The sequence below is a fragment of the Rousettus aegyptiacus genome, unplaced genomic scaffold, assembly GCF_014176215.1.
Source record: "Rousettus aegyptiacus isolate mRouAeg1 unplaced genomic scaffold, mRouAeg1.p scaffold_m13_p_18, whole genome shotgun sequence".
NCBI classification, from domain to species: domain Eukaryota; kingdom Metazoa; phylum Chordata; class Mammalia; order Chiroptera; family Pteropodidae; genus Rousettus; species Rousettus aegyptiacus.
Window position 1 is genome coordinate 4852305 of NW_023416293.1, and position 19329 is coordinate 4871633.

At 51.3% G+C, this 19329-nt stretch overlaps 1 protein-coding gene across 12 annotated transcripts in view; it reads right to left on the minus strand.

Moving 5' to 3' along the window:
- Nucleotides 1-19329, minus strand: part of CNIH3 (cornichon family AMPA receptor auxiliary protein 3) — a 154744-nt gene that overhangs the window by 67174 nt on the left and 68241 nt on the right. Inside the window, exon 1 of one of the 12 annotated variants that reach the window (XM_016165487.2) lies at nt 3256-3374. The exons of the other annotated variants lie outside the window; for them this stretch is intronic. Coding sequence (XP_016020973.1) covers nt 3256-3336 — 81 coding nt within the window. The 5' untranslated portion in view covers nt 3337-3374. Of the gene's footprint in view, nt 1-3255; nt 3375-19329 lie in introns of those variants that run through there. 12 annotated transcript variants of the gene reach the window in all.

The following is a 19329-nucleotide window of genomic DNA, read 5'->3' on the forward strand; positions in this document are numbered from 1 at the left end:
GAAAGGATATACAGTATGTTTGGTGTCTTGCTGTTATAACTCCAATCAGAAATTCCAACTACGAAGATTTTATTTATACAGAGGAAGGTGGTCCTTTGGGGAGAAATGATTATCGGAGTTGGGCGATCCAAAGACAGTGACCAGAGTTAGAACATGAGTCTTAGACTCAGCTCAAATCACGGCTCTCATCATCCCAGCTGTGCAGCCTCAGGTAAGCTTCATAACCTCTCTGATCCAGTTTCCTCGTCTGTAAAATGTCAGTTATTTCACTAAGTGGCTGCCTGGGTACTAAAGGGTGATTTGCCTGAAGGCATGCAGAGCCAGACACACGCATAAAAAAAAAACCCTCAGTTTTATTCTGCACCTTCCAAATGCGAGAAATGTACTCAAAGATGGTGACTGATAGCAAATCAATGAATTGGTAATTTGAAATATTTTCATTTGGAAACAAATGCAGTTAAATTTTCACAGGAAGAAACAAGACTTGAAAGGACTGTCCTGCCCATGGCTGGCCACATCCATCCTTGCTCCCGGGACCTCCCGTGTGAAGAAGGGGAGGCAAACAATCGGAGGCCCGGCTGACAGGTCCTCAGAGTGCTGGGACTGGCCGACTGTAGACAGTCAACAGCGAGCAGCTACTATTGTCACCCCAGAGGAGGAATGTACAGTCAAATATCTCACAGCCTACACGTGGCAGTGGGGCAGGCCCTTTAATTGCTGTGAGCTGTTAGGTGCCCAGTTCCTTATCTGGGCTGTCAGTATATGCTAAACAAGCAACATGGCTCATCAAATCCGGAAATGTGCAAGGAATATAAGAAGCTGGAAAGGAAGCAAACGCAGAGTCTAACGCGGATCTAACTTTCCTAATTGTGTTTGAAGTAATTACCACCATGTAACCAACACCCACGCATACAACGCGTTCACGGAAATCGATGAGTCTCAGACCCCGCCCCTTTCAATATTCAGGAACCAAATCGAGGCAGGTGGGCTTCGGGTTGTTTGACTTGGAGAGAGGGAGAAGGGAAAAGGCCAGGACAGGAAGAGGGGCTGACATCGTATTTTGAATTCAGAGCACAAATACGTTTTATTCTTAGAAATTGCCAACTCGCCACTTCCGCTGGGGATCAGGTCAGGAGCCGACCCAGACTGGGAGCCTGACAGATTCAGCCGCCCCGGGACAAGGGGGTGAGCGCTGGGGAGGGCAGAGGCCAACATGGGATCACGGCAATGCCTGGTTTCGATTCAAATGTTATTAGCCAACCAGCGGCACAACCCGTTCACTTAATTAACCGGCTCTTGAATTATTTATTATCTCCCTGAGTGAGAGAAAATTATTCTTTCTGGTTACCTGCTCTGCCCGAGGCTAGTCCAGAGAACTCCATGCCTGACAGCTTGATGGAACTCTCTGGTACCTGCCACCCTCTGGCCAAGGTAAACACATAAAGAAACAGGAAATGAAGTATTTCTGAAAAAAGGGAGTACTGTAGTTAGCCTTCTAGAATGCAGATAACTCCCCAGATCCAAAGAAGCAGAGGAAGCTTCTTTAAAAGACATGAGCTGGGGGTCCCGCACCCCTTTTTACTCTAAATTAGGTAAAGTTTCGTCTTCTCTTAGCACCTGTCAACAACTTAAAGGCTCAGTTCTCTACCACAGGTCAGACCCAGCAGATGAGACCCAGAATTCTGGGGCAGAAAAAGAGAGGGTGCAAAATCCTATCACTCACACATGAAGAATTTTTGATCCAGAAATTCCTTGTCTGAATTCCCTTTCTCTCACCCCCAAATTCCTAAATCAACCGACTCCTGGGCTTCTAACATGTTAGACATATAGGGAAGCTTGGCGATCACCCGGGTCAGCTTTCGCACTTTTGAGATCTGGAGGGGGACGAGCCAGCAGCCTCTTTCCTAAGGTGACATGGTTAGAAACCTTCCTGCTCCTCAGACGTCCCCTCTCCTCCTTGTAACAGGAGCCACTCTAGCTGCTTAGTCCTATTTTCAGATAAACCTTCTCACTCTGGAAACCACTCATACCGAGCAGCTCATCTCACCCACCCTGCAACTCTCTCCTGGTCTTCATTCCAGGTCATCTTCCACGGCGCCCATGCTCTCCAAGGCTCCCCAGAACCGTGCCTCAAGGAATTCAGCTCAGGGTCCTTCCCTGTCACCCGGACTAGCTGGGCAGGGAGGGCTGTTAACGGTGGGAGACTAGGCACTGCGGTGCTCCTCCCGAATTGCTTGGCCTTCGCCATTCTGCACACCACCTCTGACGGTGAAGACAGAGCGCTAACCCACCCCGGGAGGAGGAAGCCTCGAGCGTCCCGCGGACTCAACACGCGTTACGGTCTTGAGGGCCAGCCTCCCTCCTCCGTCCTGCTCTGGGCTTCTCTTCCTGCTTCTCTTCAGAACCATTCCACCTCGCTTCCTGTGCCATACCTGCCTTACTGGGACACGCCACCACAGCCCTCGACATGGGTGGCTCCCTGGAAGGACAGCGGGGAAAGCTGGTGTCCCCTAAGGTGCTGGGGGTCTGGGGGAGAGAGAGGTTTGCCCACCTGCAGGGGGGGCGCTTCATGTCTTGAATGGGTCAGACTCAGGAAACTCAAGGAGCAAACGCTGTCCCCGGCCCCTCTGTGTGACCTCCCTCTGCAGCCTCAGGCCCCTCATCCCCACCCCTCCCCAGCCTCCCTGGCCTCCTCCTTCTCTCCTGCCTTCTTCCACACGGACCCCCATGAGCCCGACCCTCCCCGAACCGGCCTAGCCTCTCCCCACTTCCTCTTACGAGGCAGTCCCGTCCGCTTTCCACTGTCTCCAATTGTGTCTAAATGCAGCCCACCACAGATGCTGACATTTTAAATGTTTAGTTGTTATAGTTACTTGACTAATTGCCGGGCGACCGACCCAGAGCTTCTCGTTCTCCCTGCGGGCAAGACAGGAGGGGGCGGGGGGAGTAGCGGGGTACGGGGCTGTCGCCGCCACTCCCCAGGCCCAGCACTTCGGCCAGGGCCCGGCAAGGGGGCCTCGCCCCGGGGGCCAGCGGTCCCTCCGCCTCCGGCCGGTGGCCGGGGCGCCGCGGCCGAACCCCGGCCTCGGGACAGGAAGCAACAGAGGGTCTGACCTGCACGTGCCCCGTGCCTGGCGTCCGCACGCGCGATGTGGAGCGGGCGAGATGGCATTTTAGGAGAAACCGGAGAAGGAGGTGGACAGGGGCGCGTGCGAGGCAGAAGGAAAGAGTGAGAAGCCGCCGCCGGGTACTCACGTGCCAGATGGCGAAGAAGATGAGCGCGGCGCACAGCACCAGCGAGAGCATGTAGCAGAAAGCGGCGAAAGTGAAGGCCATGGCCGGCGGCCGGGCGGCGCGCTCCCCGGCCCCTCCGCACGCGGAGGCGCCCTGGGCGGCCGGGCCCCCTCCGGGCCCGCGCGCGCTCCCTCCGGAGGGCGGACGGGGGCCGCGTCTCACACTCCCGCCGAGGCTCGCGGCCGGGAGGCCCGAGGGTCCGGACGGGGACGGGATCCCCCGGGCTCCAGCGGGCCGGGCCGCCAGGCCGCCCGCGCGGACAGCGAAAGGCGCTTCGCGCGTCGTTGGCGGGAACCGTCTCCAAATCGCAGACACCAGATGCGCCGAGAACTCTTGCGGATTGGTGCCAACCGGCGAACCCCTCCGGACAAGCACGGCGAGGGGGTGCTGGGACTCCGCCGCGGACCGGCGAGCAGCTCGCGTCTCCCTGAATCCCGGGGAGAGCCCCGTGCCTTCTGCTCCTTAAGCCGGAGCCGGGAGGCGAGCGCGCGGCTCAGGACCCTCCCGCGCCACCCGCGCGCCGGAGGACAGCGTCCGGCGGGGCGCCCGGGCGCGCCGCGGGCTCCCCCCAAATCCCAGAGCCGGCAGCGGCTCCTACCCAGAACAGGTCTTCAGGTGGCCGGGAAGAGCCGGGTCCCCTCGGACCTGCGCCCCGGACGCGGCTTCCAGGGCTGCTGTGCGCCCCGAGGCGCGCCCGGCCCCGGCCCGCCGGCCTCGGCCACCCAAGTTCCCCGAAACTAGGGCTCGGACCCGGGCGGGCACGGGCTCCAGCCCGGCGGGCCTGCTCCGGCCCCGGCGGCTGCCGCGGCGGATCCCGAGGCGCAGAGCTGCTCGCCGCGGAGCTCGTTCCACCTGCTGCTGCCGGCGCCGCCTCTGCCGCCGCGAGCGCCGAAGCGGCGCGCTCGGGGTCCCCTCCTCCTCGGCGCCCCACCCTCGGCTCCGGCGCCAGGAGCACGCCCTCGCTGGCGGGCGGAGACTGCGGCGGCGGGGGCCGGAGAAGGTGGGCGGCGGGCGCCGCCCGAGCGCTGTGGCCGCGGCCGCTGCAGGCGTGCGCGCCGGCCCCTGGGAGGAAACTTAGGGCCCGCCGCTCGGGTCGGCCGCGCTTCGGCGGGGCGCGAGGGGGAGGAGCAGGGACTCTTTAAACACGTGCGTCGGGAGGAGGTGGGGAGCTGCGGAAGGGTATGATGTGTACCTCGAGTCCAAGGCGTCAGCCGCCCCTCCCGCTTCTCGCAGGTTCACCAGAGTGGGAAATGTGGGGGCGGGGGGGGGCTGGTCACGTGTTGGTAGGGGACACAGGGCAGGCCCTTGGACCCTAGGATTGCTCGGGCGGGCTTTCCCAAACTGTAATCCCCACTAAAGCTCCGGGCTGCGTGTGCAGGGCTGCTCCCAGCCCCTGCAAGATTCTCCATTAGCGTCTTTCCCTCCATCCTCCACCCTCCCCGGCGGCCTGACCTTGGGATTGAGGAAACTAGACTTTGTGCATTATTCTGGGCCGAAGAGGCAGCAACCACGGTTCTGTGTTACTGGTGTTGGTCTAGAGCAACTGTCAGGAGCATGTGCTTTTGGAGTCAGACCCCTTGGTAGCAGTGAGTTTCTTAACCTCTTTAAACCTTGATTTCCTCATCTGAAAAATAGACGCAAGAATACTACCAAATCCACTTGAAGAGACTAAATGAGAACATGAAGAACCTAGTACAGAGCCTGACACCCAACACTCAGTAAGTGACAGGGATTACTCTCTGCGCACTGTGCCCCAGTGGGCCAGCTCTTGGAAACGCACCATGCTTCCCTTGTAAGGAGTTCTGATACGGCAGTGAAAGGGGTTACAAATGATCCTTCCACAGAGAACTTGGGTTTCAGATAAATCAGGAAATCCAGAAAGTGAGGAGAAATCTCCCGAAAAATGACTGGCAAATCAGGGTGGAAAACTACAACCTCATCGCGGGGTGCAGCGAATCTTTTGCAGCTGGTCTCTTGCACAGAGTGGAACTAAATAAAAAATCCTGGTCCGCGAGCTGCACTGTTCACGGGTGTGATTCCAATGGCTTTAGAACTGGACGGAATGAATTACAGAGAGCTCGTCGTACAGCGACCTAGTGACAGAACTGGAATCAGGCCTGCAGACTCCTAATTCAGGGCACTGCACCCCAACATACTTGCAGCTGTTTGGCCGCACCTCCAATCTGCAAACTAGACGCCTTTCGTCGGGAAGTGGGGAAACCAGCAAGACCAGTGGCTATGGACAAAGTGGTCAACAGATCAGCATTTAATTGCCTCCGAGTCAAGACTGGCTCCGTACTTAGCAGTGCCAAGTGCAAAATGAAAATGTAGGGCTTCTTGGTAAAAAAAAAAAAAAAAAAAAAATTATCAAAAATTTCAGGATAGCAACAGCAGAGCATTAAATGAAGTGTGGGGCCCTTCTGAATGCAGGACCTCAGACAGCTCCAGGGGCTGCACACCTGGGAATTCAGCCCCGCTCGGGCCACACTCTGTATCACTTTCTCTTTTACTTCCATAGGTCTTCCAGTATCAATCCTCACAGAAAATACAGAAATGAAGAAGATGAAACAAACGCCATAACCTGCCTCTCTCGGATATCCCAACACAACAGTAACACGTCTCCAGCCCTGAGTGTTGCTTTTTCTCTTATATCATTTAATTACTGTGATGCTACTGTATACGTTTTTGTGACACCAAAACAATAAGATAAAGGAAAATGTGATCATTCAAATATTTTGATTTCTTTCAGGGCTGATCTATGATCATCTTTTGTTTCTGCTGGTTCTTGCTTCTGAGTCCTAGCTCCCCATCTGTCTAGTAATTTTTTATTGTATGTCAAACATTGTTTTTAAAAGTTCTTTGCAGAAATTTGAGGTCTAAGATGATGTTCTGTTTCTTCGAGGAGGATTTTCTGTTCTTTTGCCAGGTGTCTGGGGAAACAAGCACTCTAGAATTACGTTAATCCAAATTCGGGGTTTGAGATTTTTCGGGGCTAACCGGATGAGTGTGTTCTGGTTCACCCTCATTCATGTGGGTTATCAAGTCCCAAGCCTTGGTGGTCCTCGGACTCTGACTTTTGCTCCCAGTGCTACAAAACAGCAAAGGCGCACAGCCCAGCCTCTCAGTCACTTCCTCCAAATGCCCCTAGGACAAAACTGGCCTCGAGTGCTACACCGACTTCCCTGGATTCTCAACCACTCTCAGAACTTGGCCCCAGTAATTCCTTACTCTTGCATTACATCTTTGATGTTTTTAAGAATTTATTTTTTTTTTCACATATTATACAGCTTTTTAAATCATGTTCAGTGGGAGGATGGGCCTGATTATCTAGCCCAGCATTATCAGAGTTAGGAGTGTCGACATCAAAGAAAATTTCAAACAAACAAACAAACAAAGAATGAATCCATCATCCTACCACTCTGACTTTCAAGTCCCCATCCATGTCATAGCCTCTATGGTTCTTCCCTTTTCCTGACCCTGCGTTGTCTTGTTTTACCAGTTACCAGCCCCCTTGGGCACACGCAGCCATGTCTCTGAGGTCCTGCGCCCTCTACGAGTCGCTGACATGAAGCAGTGTGGAGGTGACCTCTCCTCCGGAACCCGGACCTCGGCCTCTCTCCAGTCTGCAGGACATTGTTTCCTGCTTCCCTCTGCTGCTGGCAAAGCGGCTCTCTCTCCTCTCCCAGAATCTCTCCGAAAACAGAAAGGACCTTTGACTTCCAAGATCTTCTACTTCTACCTCACCTCGCGAGTTATTTAGCCAATATTCATTAGTATGATGGCAGTGATTGTGATAATATGGAAAGATCTCTGTTATGACATGTGCGACATAAAATTTACCATTTTAACCATTTTTAAGTGTTCGGTTCTGTGACACTAAGTACATTCACATTGTTGTCCAACCGTCACCACCATCCATGTCCAGAAAGTTTTCATCTTCCATAACTGACACTCTGTACCTACTAAACCATAACTCCCCATTTCCCCTTCCTCATCCCCTAGCAACCTCCATTCTACTTTCTTTATGAATTTAACTCTCTAGATATCATACAGAGAAGTGGAATGCCGTTATGTCTAATAATTCAACTCTTTACATGTCTATCTCCCTCTGTAAACTAGAAAGTGCTTGAGATTAGAGAATCTTTCTTATTCATCTTTGAATCACAATTCTCCTCCCCAGTGTCTAGCATATATAGGTATCCAATCAATAAATGTTCGATGAATGGATGGTTGGATGGATGGATGGATGGATGGATGGGCAGGTGATGGATAAGTGGATGGGTGGGTGGATAGGTGGATGGATGGATGGATGGATGGATAAATGGATGGATAGATGTACAGATGGATAGATGGGTTGATGGATGGGTTGGGGTGGGTGGATGTATGTATGTATGTATGGATGGATGGATGGATGGATGGATGGGCAGGCGATGGATGAGTGGATGGGTGGGTGGATGGGTGGATGGATGGGTGGGTGGATGGGTGGATGGATGGATGGGTGGATAGATGGATGGGTTGGGGGTGGGTGGATGTATGTATGGGTGGATGGATGAATGGATGGATGGATAGGTGGGTGGTGGATGGACGGACAGATGGATGGCTGCATAGTAGGATGGGTGGATATATGGATGGATGGATGGATAGGTGGATGGATGGGTGAGTGGGTAGATGCAGTTGTCACAGTCTGCTATCATATTTGACTTAAACAAGTTTGCCCCACTAGATAACGAGCCAATGCAGATAAGAAGCGTGTCTACCTTTCCCTTATTTACCTTGGAACACTTTCTGCTCTGCGGGCACACTAAACAGGCCACAGCTCATGCCTGGAAGGAGCTCAGAGTCTAACAGAGCTGCACAGAGCCCGTGCGGATGTCATGGAGGCAGCTGGCACGGGGCTTCCAACATCGCTCGACAGACGTATTTTTCACTGAGTTGAATCAGATGACAAGCCAGCTGGAAGCTCTGGGTTTAAATTCCCACTCTCACGCTGCGTTGACTTTACGCAGGTAACTCACCTTTCCGCCCCCTGCAGGTGTGTATTGGTTCTAGCAGGAAAAGCAGGTAAAAGCCAGCTTGGCCTGTGCAGGCAGGACACAGCGAATGCACAAGCCGCATTTTCACCAAAGTGGCAGGGACAGGGGCTGGGGGCGGGTGTGGGGGGGGGGGCGGTCCTCTAAGCACAGAACTGACAAGTTCAGGGAATCCTTGGGTTAGGGGAGGCCGAGTAATGGGGTACACCCTCTAACTCATCTTAATGTCATCTTCCCACTGAATCTGACCTTCCGTGGAAATTAAGTGATTTCCCTATTATGAGCACTGGTGAACAGCCACCGTAAACAGATCGCAAACAATGAGCCTTTCTCAGGCGCACCCCATTTCCCTCTGAACCCCGGCTCCTTCCACACCTGGAGATGTATCGTCTATTTTAACAATACTGCTTAAGCTGTTGTGTCAGAGGAAGTCATCGTACTGGGAAACTGCTGAGCTTTGGGGGCAGGAGGGGGGGCAGGGGCGGGGGGGGGGCTTAATGCTGGAGATCTGAAATGCTCACAGCCTCCCAATGGCAGGCCCAAAACCCAGCTCCCCTAATGACAGACAGGACTGTCATCATTAATTACATGATGAGTCTGTGATGCCATTATTCTTTCTCTGTTTGCCAATCGAGATAGGAAAGTTGAGAACCTGCGCCTCTCCGTCAGAGGGGAGAGATGGGCTCTTTCTTACACGTGCTGGGCACGAGTGCGCCCTGAACGACAAAGTCAGGCTCCTGCGCAAAATCTGGGGCTACTAAGTTTACCCTCACAGCTAATGAGTCTGTAAGTCACAAGATTAATGTCGGATCTAATCTCTCGGCGTCTGACTATTACTGCCATGATTTCCTTCCTTCCTGTGCCCGCCCCCCAGGCCCTGACTCTACTGTTCCCTGGGAGCCCCTTTTCCTCTCCCTGTCTCCCCGCTCCCCCTTTTCCCCCACACACTCTGTACCGGAATTTCAGTTTTTAAACGCTGTGTCGCTTATTTTTCTCAGTTCATTTAAAGAATTCTGAGACCATTATGAAGATCCGAGTGTCTGCACACATACACACCCGCACATACTTGAAAAAAGCTTTCACATTTGAACAAAAAGAAGTTCTCGAAGCTTCATCTGAATGAATACCAGATGTCACATGATGACCCCCACCAGATAATGACAGCAACTGTTCATCTGTTCTGTGAAAGCGGTTTATAAATAGTGGTTATTAATAATCAATGCTGGTTGCTTACTGGGTGCCGGAGGCTGGGTGAGCTCTTGCCAGCACCATCTCCTTTGATTCTCACAGCCTGCAAGGTGGGTATCATCATCTCCACTTTACCAGTGAGAAAACTAAAACTCAGAGCGGTCAGGCACGTGCCTAAGATCACACCGTAGAGCAGGATTCATGCCCAGATGTATCTGACTCTGAACCTTGAGCCTGAGACACTCCCTCACTGTATCCCAGAGGTAGAGGCTGAGGGAGGCTGGCTTCCTGGATAGAGATGGAAGGAACTTGGCAGCTAAGCCTCTGAGAGTGAAAGCGGGCTGTTTTACAGTTCAGTGTCTAGCATCTATAATAACAGAAGATGTCCAGTTGGGATGGTGCCAGCCTCTATGTCTTTGTGTATGGGACGAGGAGTGGATGCCAAGATAATTGGACCTGATTAGTCTGTGGTTTCTCCTGATCCTTTGAAATGGGCCTCCAAGAAAGCCACCTCCCCTGTGAGACCAAGCTTCTCATATACACTACCTACTGGTAAGGCCCAGAAGCACAGAGAATTTGGGTAACTTTGCAGAGGACAAACAGCTCATAAACGGAAGGATCAGGACACAAACCCAGGCGATCTGACCCCAGAGCTGACTCCCAAGCCCCACACTTCACAAAGGGCCTGGACAGCACCCATCAGAAATGAGTTCACAGTTCGGAGAGAGCGGTGGCTGAGAAAGAGAGAGGGAACTTGATGGAATTGTTGACCTTTCAACCTGGAAGAACAGGTAGGATTTAGGGACGTGCCAACACGCACATTATTTCATTGATCACTGAACAGACCTGTTTGGCTATGAGTTAACGCAGGGGGAGATGGAACACATAATCAGAAAGGTGAGTTTGGGGGCCTTGAATGCCAACCTGGATTAAATCAATCAATCAATAATAAAAACAAAATCAAGAGAAGTTAGGGTCACCTTTTCCAATCTGCCCCCCACATCATGCTTCTGTACATGTAACTTTAGAGAAGCTGCTGCTTCTGCGGCAAGACCACTATAACTCTTCCAGGAAAACGGAATGCACACATGAAGCCCCAGGAATCCCACTAGGCTCCGGAGGCGGGAGCAAATTCACAAATTCAGGCAGGACTCATCAGCTGGAGGGGGGAGCCAGGGGGAAGGGGAAACTCTGGGCACGTATACACTCCACACTCATGGATCAGAAGGAGGGCCGTCTCAGCGAAGGCGTAAGACGTGATAGGGATAAAACAACCCAGAGGAACCAACAATCCAAAAAATCTTTTCTAAGGTCATATGCTGGAATTTGGGCTTCAATTATTTATCCATTCATTTGGCAAACATTTATTCATGGTCTACCATATGCCAAGTACCTTGTTAGCATTTAAAAGCAAATATTCTGATATCCTGGTATTTTTCAAACATCTGAGCCCAGCAGCAGGTCTCTCGAGCAAGCCCTACCTGGGAGGAGCCGGAAGGCCCCTCCGCTCCAGGGAGCCCCTTCCCAGGGGCTGGGCAGCTGTGTGCATGCTTTCTGGGTTTGAAATCTTTTCTCCTCCCCAAAACTTAAGTCTGGGGCAGAAATATCACTTTAGCCTACAGATCAGCCATCTGAGATAAGTACGCAAACGTTGACAAGTAATCCGTGCAGCCCAGACCCGACCCTGTAGAGTCAGCTTAGAAAGCGGGATGCAGCCTGCAGCGCGCCCGAGACAAAATCACTTTTGCCTGAGCATAGAAAGGTAAGTAACTTACATATTTCATTTAACCCCAGAGAGTCCATCTCATCTGAGGAAACTAAGCCATTATTTTGCGTCAGAATGTACACGTATAATGAAGGGTTATACCTTCAAATGCCCTTGACCAGGAAGTGAGCATTCAATGGCCTTCTGAGGCAGAGCCTGTGAATAGCAAAGGACCAAACATCTGCCCCTGGAAGCTATTCAGCTGCCCTAATAATGTCCAGGCAAAGGTGAGACAAAAGCAGGTCCCAACTCAGGAAAGGGAGTTTTGTCTGGTACATTTTGGGGTTTTCTGAACAGCAAATAATTGTGCTCACTTAGCCACTTTCGTCTCCAGAGTCCAGGCCTTTAATCAACTCTCATAGTGATCTGGAAGGTTGATCCTTGTAAAATGGCTCAAAAAAAAAAAAAAAGAAAGAAAGAAAAGAAGAAGTAGGTCAGGGAGAAGCTAGTGGCTTGGCTCAAGGCTTAATTCTAAATCAGCCTCAGTTTCCAGGGCCAGCCTTTACTCTTGTAATAGGTCCCAGGGTCTCGGAAGCCCGCCACCAAAATCCAAAATCTTTTTTTTTTTTTATCTCCTAGAATCAGCGCCATCAAGTCAGAGGCTAAGAAATAAGTATGTGTTGCCTTCTGCTGCCAGCAAAATGAAGTGGGCGCAGAAATGTCGCCGATTACTCAGGACATGTTGGCAGACACCTCTGCTTATCAAACTCCTCGGTTGTCTGAATGGTTATTTACATCTGAATTAATTGGAACCATGGGAGTTTCAAATACTATTACTTTTTAAGTAGCAACAAAGATCCTACCAGAAACTACACTGTTTCCAAAAGATTCCTCTTCATCTCGGATTTATGCGGAGACATAGGAGAGACCCTGCCCTTCTTGTGCTAAATGGGAGTTCTCACTCTGACCCCACAACTGGCGCCCGCCATCCTCCCGGCTCCTCCAGGCCCCCGGGCCTGCTCCCCAGACCTCACGCCTCTGCAGCGTGGGGGCACAAGAACTGAACAGTCTTCGAGACGTGAAACGTGTGAAGGCAGTCAGAGGGTACAAAATTCGAGTTATAAGTCAGTCGTGGGGATGTAATGCACATCACGGCGACATCGTTAACGATACTGTGTTGTATACTTAAAAGTTACTAGGAGAGTAAATCTTGAAAGGTCTCATCACAAGAAAAAGATCTATAACTGTGTGAAGTGGCTGATGTTAACCTGGTGATCATCTTGCAATATATACATATATTGAATCATTTTGTTGTACACTTTGGATGAATACAACATTATATGCAATTATATCAATAAAACTGGAAAAATAATTTAAAAATAAAACTTGAAAGAAAGATATTGAGGAACAACAAAAGGAAACATTACTTATGCATTTTGAATTTTTCATTCATTCAACGAATATTTATTGAGAACATACTATGCGTCAAGACTGTCACATTAGGTTTTGAGAGCACAGATATTTGAAGATGTAGCACAGTATCTTCACCCACCAGGAGTTCACGTTCAGTGGAAGAAACAAATACAGAAAACGGTAAACATTTAGGGGTGGAGTAGAACCGAGGCTGACATTTATATACTAAAACTCAAATAAGCAAAAATTATAAACATATTTTCTGTAACTATTTTTTTCTTGTGTTCAATCTCCAATGACCCCCTCCACACACACACACACACACACACACACACACACACACACACACACACAAATGTTAAATTTTTAATAAAAAAATGACTTGGGCTCTTCCAAGTTAGAAACATTTCTTCCAAGAAAATGTTCACTCACTTTCCAAGTTCAAATTTTCTATCAGGTTTGCTTCCCCTTTGCAAAGCAGCTGGGGCCGAGGCGCCATTCTCCGGCCCTCCTCCACGGCCTCTCTTGTCCCGATGTCTAAATCTCTCTGTCACCGGCTCCTTCAGCGTACCGGCATTGCCACGGCCCGTGTACGTTCCGGACCCGCTGGCAGCGCGCCCGGGGCTGGGCGACCGGGAGCCCCGCCCGAAGCGCCAGCACCGCCCCCCTGCCCCGCACCTGCACCGTACACGCTTCCTGGGGCCGCCGCAGCCAAGTGCCACAAACTGGTGGGGGGAGGGGGAGCTTAAAACAGCCGAGATGCATTCTCTCCCGGGTCTGGAATCTAGGAGTCGGATCGAGGTGCCAGGAGGGCCACCTCCCCTCCGAGTCTCTGCAGGAGGGGCCTTCCCTGCCTCCGTCGGTTTCCGGCGGCCCTTGGCGTTCCTTGGCTCGTGGCGGCATAAGCCCGGTCTTGGCCCCCATCTCCACGAGGCCTTCCTCCCTGTGTCTCCGCGTCCTCTCCTCTTCTGATGAGGACAGCAGTTATTGGACATGGGGCCCACCCTAAGTCCAGGATGATTTATCTTGGGATCCTTAATTAATTTCATCTGCAAAGTCCCTATTCCCAAATTAGGTCACATTCTGGGGTGCTAGGAGAACACAAATTTGGGGGTGGGGGGTGCTACTCGACCTACTACTCAAGATGCTGTCACAACGGCAGGCAAATCTGGACTTTCTCTAAGAGGTTCACAGCCTCCTGGGGAAGCAGAGTATTAGCCCTAGAGTTCCCAGCGTCCCCAGGTCACCTGGGTGTTACCAGGTCCCCTTTAGCATTTGCAGGTTCAGATCCCACAGGGAGAACCAGATCGTTCACATATAAACTTCCGTCTCCACCTGTAAGGAAAACTCTGCTGTTTCCACTCAACCTCGCACACAATACTCTGCACACTGTCGGCACGTCCGCTCACCAAATGTGGGCCGGGGGCAGGTGGGGGCAGGCGGGGACTCCCATAGGTGAAGCAAGTCTGTGACGCCAGCTGGGTTACCCTCCGATTTAACTCAGGAAATCGTGTCGGATCCCACGAGACGCGCCCCACTTCGGGTGCCCGTCACAAGTCCAGGTTGGCGCCATGCCCAGGTGCTTGTGACCACCTGGCTATAAGTCAAAGGCTCCCTCGACCCTGCTCCTCAGGTTGGATTAACTCGCTAGAGCAGCTCACGGGAAACCAGTTGTTCGCTAGGTTACTGGTTCGTTACCAAGGAAACCAGGGCCCTGGGCACAGGAGCTTCTGTCCGGTGGAGTCTGGGGGACGCCACCCTCCCGGAACGTAGCCGAGTCGCGGTTTGCTGACCTGGAAGATCTCCGAACCTCAGCCTTTTGGATCTTTCTGTAGGCTTCAGTGCACAGGCATGATGGATTACATCGTCAGCTCCTGATGGCTGACCTCAACCTCCGGCCCCTCTCCCATCGCCAGGGGTGGGGAGGGGGCGCTGACAAGTCCAGTCCACTAATCCTAACCGGTTCCCCTGACAACTGACCCCCAAGGGTTATAAACAAGACATCCATTTCACCTTTATGGCTCAGAAGCTCTCTCAGGAACTAAAGACAAAAAAAGCAAATATAACAAACAAACAAAAAAAGCCGCCATTACTCTTATCACTCAGGAAGGACCAAGGGTTTGGGGCGCTGTGAGCCAGGAACTGTGGATGAAGACCGAATGTCACAACACCCATTTCTCCACCGTCCCATGAGGCACGCTGATTGAGTGCGTGCAGCCGCAAGACAAACGGAAACTGGGGCCTTGGAGGAATGAGAGACCTGCGCCCCGGCTTGACTTCGCCAGGTACCGCCCGGAACGCCCAGTGTGCAGGCCACGGCAGCACATACGTGGCCCCCTGCAGGCACCGTGTCAGCATCACGCCTGGCATATGGCGGATGCTCATTACAGACGTGAGCATGGCTGTGGGGGGTCTGAAAGGCTTCCTAATAGAGGTGACATTGAATCAGGCCTTGGAAAATACACGAGTAGGATTTCGACCGAGGCGAACGGGCAAGAAAGGACGTTGTAAGCAAAGAGCCGCAGAGTAGAGGCGTGGAGGCAGGGCAGAGGAGCACAGCGTCTTCGGGGATGGTGAGGAGGCCGGCAGGCTAAGCGGCAGACACTGGAATCCTGATGGGAAGGAGGCAGAGGGAGGTGACATGGGCCCAAGACAGGGCGCTCCCAGCTCTACTCATGCCAACCAACGCGCCGGATGACAGTGGGGGCGGCTGGCGTAGCTCCCCGACCTTCTGAGACTCTCGTCTGCAGATGTAGCTGCGTCCTTTCCTTTCCTAAACACATCCCTTGGTCCTAACCTCACGGACTTCATGCCGGGCCACCCCGCGTTGACTGATCTCGCACTGAGCTGAGGAAAACACCATGCAGTCGTCAACTAGGCCACGGACTAGGAGCACCCGCAGGAACGAATTTCACTACCCAGAAGTGCTTCGTCGTTTTGTTTTGTTTTGTTTTGTTTTTCCCAAAATGGCCACTTGCAAATCAAAATGCTGAATCATGTAGCCAAAAGAGAAAAAAAAAAAAAATCAAATGGTAAGTACGTCTGTTCATCAAATTCAAGTTGTGCAATCCTGAGGGCTGCGATGTGAATATTTTTACCAGTCTTTGTTCCGGGACAAAAAGGATCAGCTTCCCAAAAAGGAAGGGTCGACGTCAGCGCTTTTTCTCTGCCTTTTAATGAAACACTCTCTGTTCTGGAATAAAGGGCTTGTGATAGAAGCAGATATGTGTGTGTGTATATATATATATATATATATATATATATATATATATATATATATATATTTTTGTTTCTAGTCCCCAAAGAAGACTTAAATCCAGTGTGTTCGAGATCAGGAATACCTTGCGTCGTCAACATCACCAGGCATAACACTGTCTCTGGCCCCCCATTGTCCCGCGGACGGACGTTTAAGGAGAAATTAGACATGCAGTGTTGATGGGGATCGTGTGCCTCTGTGCAACAGAAGCTTTGCTCTGTAAAACTTTCTCTTAAAGAAGAGAAGTGGACACAAACAAAGCTGGAAATTAGAATAAAACAGCTTTCAAAGCATTAATGACGACGGTGATGTCAGCAATAACGGGGAACAAAAGTATTTTTTTTTAATTGTCCACGAAGGTCTTAAAGAACTACGCGGTCTGTGGAGTCTCTCCTAGGAAAGGGTTATAAGTGGGGGTAACGCGGTGACGAGCGGGTGGGGAGCCCCGCTGCAGACAGCAGGGGACAGCTCGGACGTCACGCGTGTGCGAGCAGGCGGTCTCTAACACCCATCCGCACCCCCTTTTTCTTTTACGAAGCTTTCAAACCGACCCCTTCTTTCCCGCCACTGCCGCTGCCTCAAATCCGAGTTCCATGACATCGAAAGCAGACTGGTGCCATCACCTCGCATTTCGGGGGTTTTTCTTTAACCAGAGAATACAACAAAACTTATTAAAGAGATTTTTTCCAAATTCAGATTTCCTGGACGGCGCACCGGACCTCCCGAATCTCACTCTCCAATGGTGCGGGTCCCTGCCCCAGCACCTTAACATGTTTTTAAAAACGGGTGCTTCTGAAGTGTATCTCTGATGGTGAATCACCAGACCAAACGACCTGCTCGCTAAACTCACCTCCACCATTGCAGACCGTCCTCCAGTTAACCTGCGCGGAGCATCTTTGTTGATATCCAAAGTCGCCAGAAATTTCCACCAACGAATGGGATAGTTTGTAGCTGGCTCTCACTCGCTGAGCACCAAACACTATTCAGAGGCGACGACCCCTGGCTCCTCTGCAGCTCGGCCACTCGGGTCCAGTGTGGCTGGCGCTTACGCCCTCCAGCCAGGACTGGCACCATGCCCTGACCGGCCACGTCCCCACCACCCCCACGCACATCACCAACCCCTCCCGAACACACGCTCACACGTCTCCGAGACTCGCCTCGAGTCCTGCCTCCAGAAAGGGTCCTCGGTCACTCATGCCTGTCCACTGCCAGAGAGCTGCTCTCTGTCCTCCGAATGCCCGCAGCTCCTGGTGTGTACCTAGGGGAAGGTAGGTACATAGCAGGATGGAGTAGGGGAGTGCCTAGGAGCATCGACTCGAGTGACCCAGAGCAATTTCTTTAAAGTTAAATGTTTCCTGAAATGTGGAAGCCGCATGGCTGAGTGACATAGAGACAAAGGACTCAGTGATGCTGTTTGAAAGAACAAATAGATCAATAAAGAAATAGAGCTGATTTTTGTCTCCGCCGCAGCACCAGGCGAGGCGCAGGCGCACGGCGGCCCCAGCCGGGAGCCACAGCCCTGCGCGTCTCGGGGCGCAGGAAAACAAGGCCTCGGGACCGCCTCCAGGTTCCTGCGCACGTCATCGGGGTCCCCTACCCTGAGCTCAACAGGCTTCTCAAAATGACATCCGAAACGCTCCCCCTCTCCAAAAGGAACTGGGGGAATAAACTTTCATTTCACGACTTTCGTACATAAGAAGTAAATTTTGCAATGAGTCATCCAGGTATGCGGCGCTCCAGAGAGTTCAATATCCATCATGACTAATTTAGATTAAAAACCAGTGGGTAGCTAAGACAGGGTGAAAAAAGCATATGTTCTGTTCTTTTCTATTTTTACATAGCATGTTTGTCACCGCCAAACCAGACGAAAGACAAGCCTGGCCACATCTGTCTCTACACGTATTTCAGAGGCGAATGCAAATGTTTACCTCTCAAACTTCATGTTACTACCCTAATACACTTTAAGGTCAGGCCACCTATGGCTGTCTGTCAACTATCAAGAGAAGTTAAAAGATATAAATAAGCCCAGGAACCACTAGAGAAGGCACAAAGATAGAATCAGGAAATCCCAGGCCCTTAGCATGTCACAGCCAAAAGCCACACGTATGTAAACCTCATGAATGAAAACGTATAGGTCACCCGGAGGAGAACCAGCCTCCCCAAGTCCCCCCACACCGTCTCCGCCCAGTTACTGCTGCCAGGCTTCATTCCTGTGTTGTTCGCACCCGGCCCATCGTCAGTACGGATAAACGATTACTGTCAGAAGCTGCCAAGTCCGGTCCGATTCCAACGATGCCAAAAGTCGCCCGGGACGTGCAGGCCCCGCTACCTCCTCTCCAGTTTCCAAGTCCTCCTCGTCCCACTGTAATCTGGATATGAACAGTATGTCTCTCAAATTCTGGGCTTATGACTGACTCAAATGTTCTCCCTAAAGATGCTTAGCAAAGCAGATGAGCTGAATATGACCTGAAAAGTCATCTTCTGAGGAGAGAAAAATGATGCCTGTCACCTCTGAAAAGCCAACCGGTCAATAACAAAATCATGGGCTCATGAAAACAACAATTCTTCTTTTCTCCTGATGCAAACCGCAGTACCGTTTTCAAGAGCAGAACAATTTACTCCCCTTAATATCTTCACATTAGGAGGTGATCAGCCTGCTTTGGGCTTGTCGTAGTCTCAAGGGCAATGAGTATTTTGTTACGTGTCTAATTATTATTTGCACCAATTAGTCAAAATATAAAGTCAGATTAACTAGCAGATAGTAGAGACCAGCGAACATCGGAGACAAAAGTCAAGGGTTTCTAACCAAGGCGCAGAGGGACCGAAAGAGCTGGAGCGATGATTTCCAGTCTTTTCCCTGTGAAGATGCCTCTTTCGTTTCAAGAAATTTTAGGGCTCTGGTTAAAGGTGACAGACTAAACACACTCATCAGCCTCTGCTCCCTCAAAAAAAAAACTCATAAAAACAGAAAAGAGACTTGCGCTGAGTAAGGCTAAGCGCCTCCATCAAAGTGGACAGGATAAAAGTAACACTAATGGAACCCACAAAGTAGCTGGACGAGTAGCAGCCCTACGGAAGCTGATTCCAAAACCAGCTCTAGGCACCGTCGGGAATGGAGATGAAGCGGGGACTGAGCACAGGGACCTGACCGGAAGCCTGTGTAAGGTCCGTTAGTCGGACTCCCACCGCCTGGTTCCCTCGGCATTGCCTGGGCCAAAGACCAGAGGCTGACTCTCCAGAAGGGACGGAAAAGCAGGACACGAGGCACAGCTGGGGACGGGGACAGCAATAAAGGCTCTGACATCGGTCTTCTCCCCATAGCTTTGTTTTTCTCCTTCTGTAACCATAAGGTAGTTTGGGGGAAAAACAAAACAAAACAAAACAAAAACAATATACGAGGTTTTATTATTTCATGCAAACAGACTTTGGAGAAGCGGCATCCA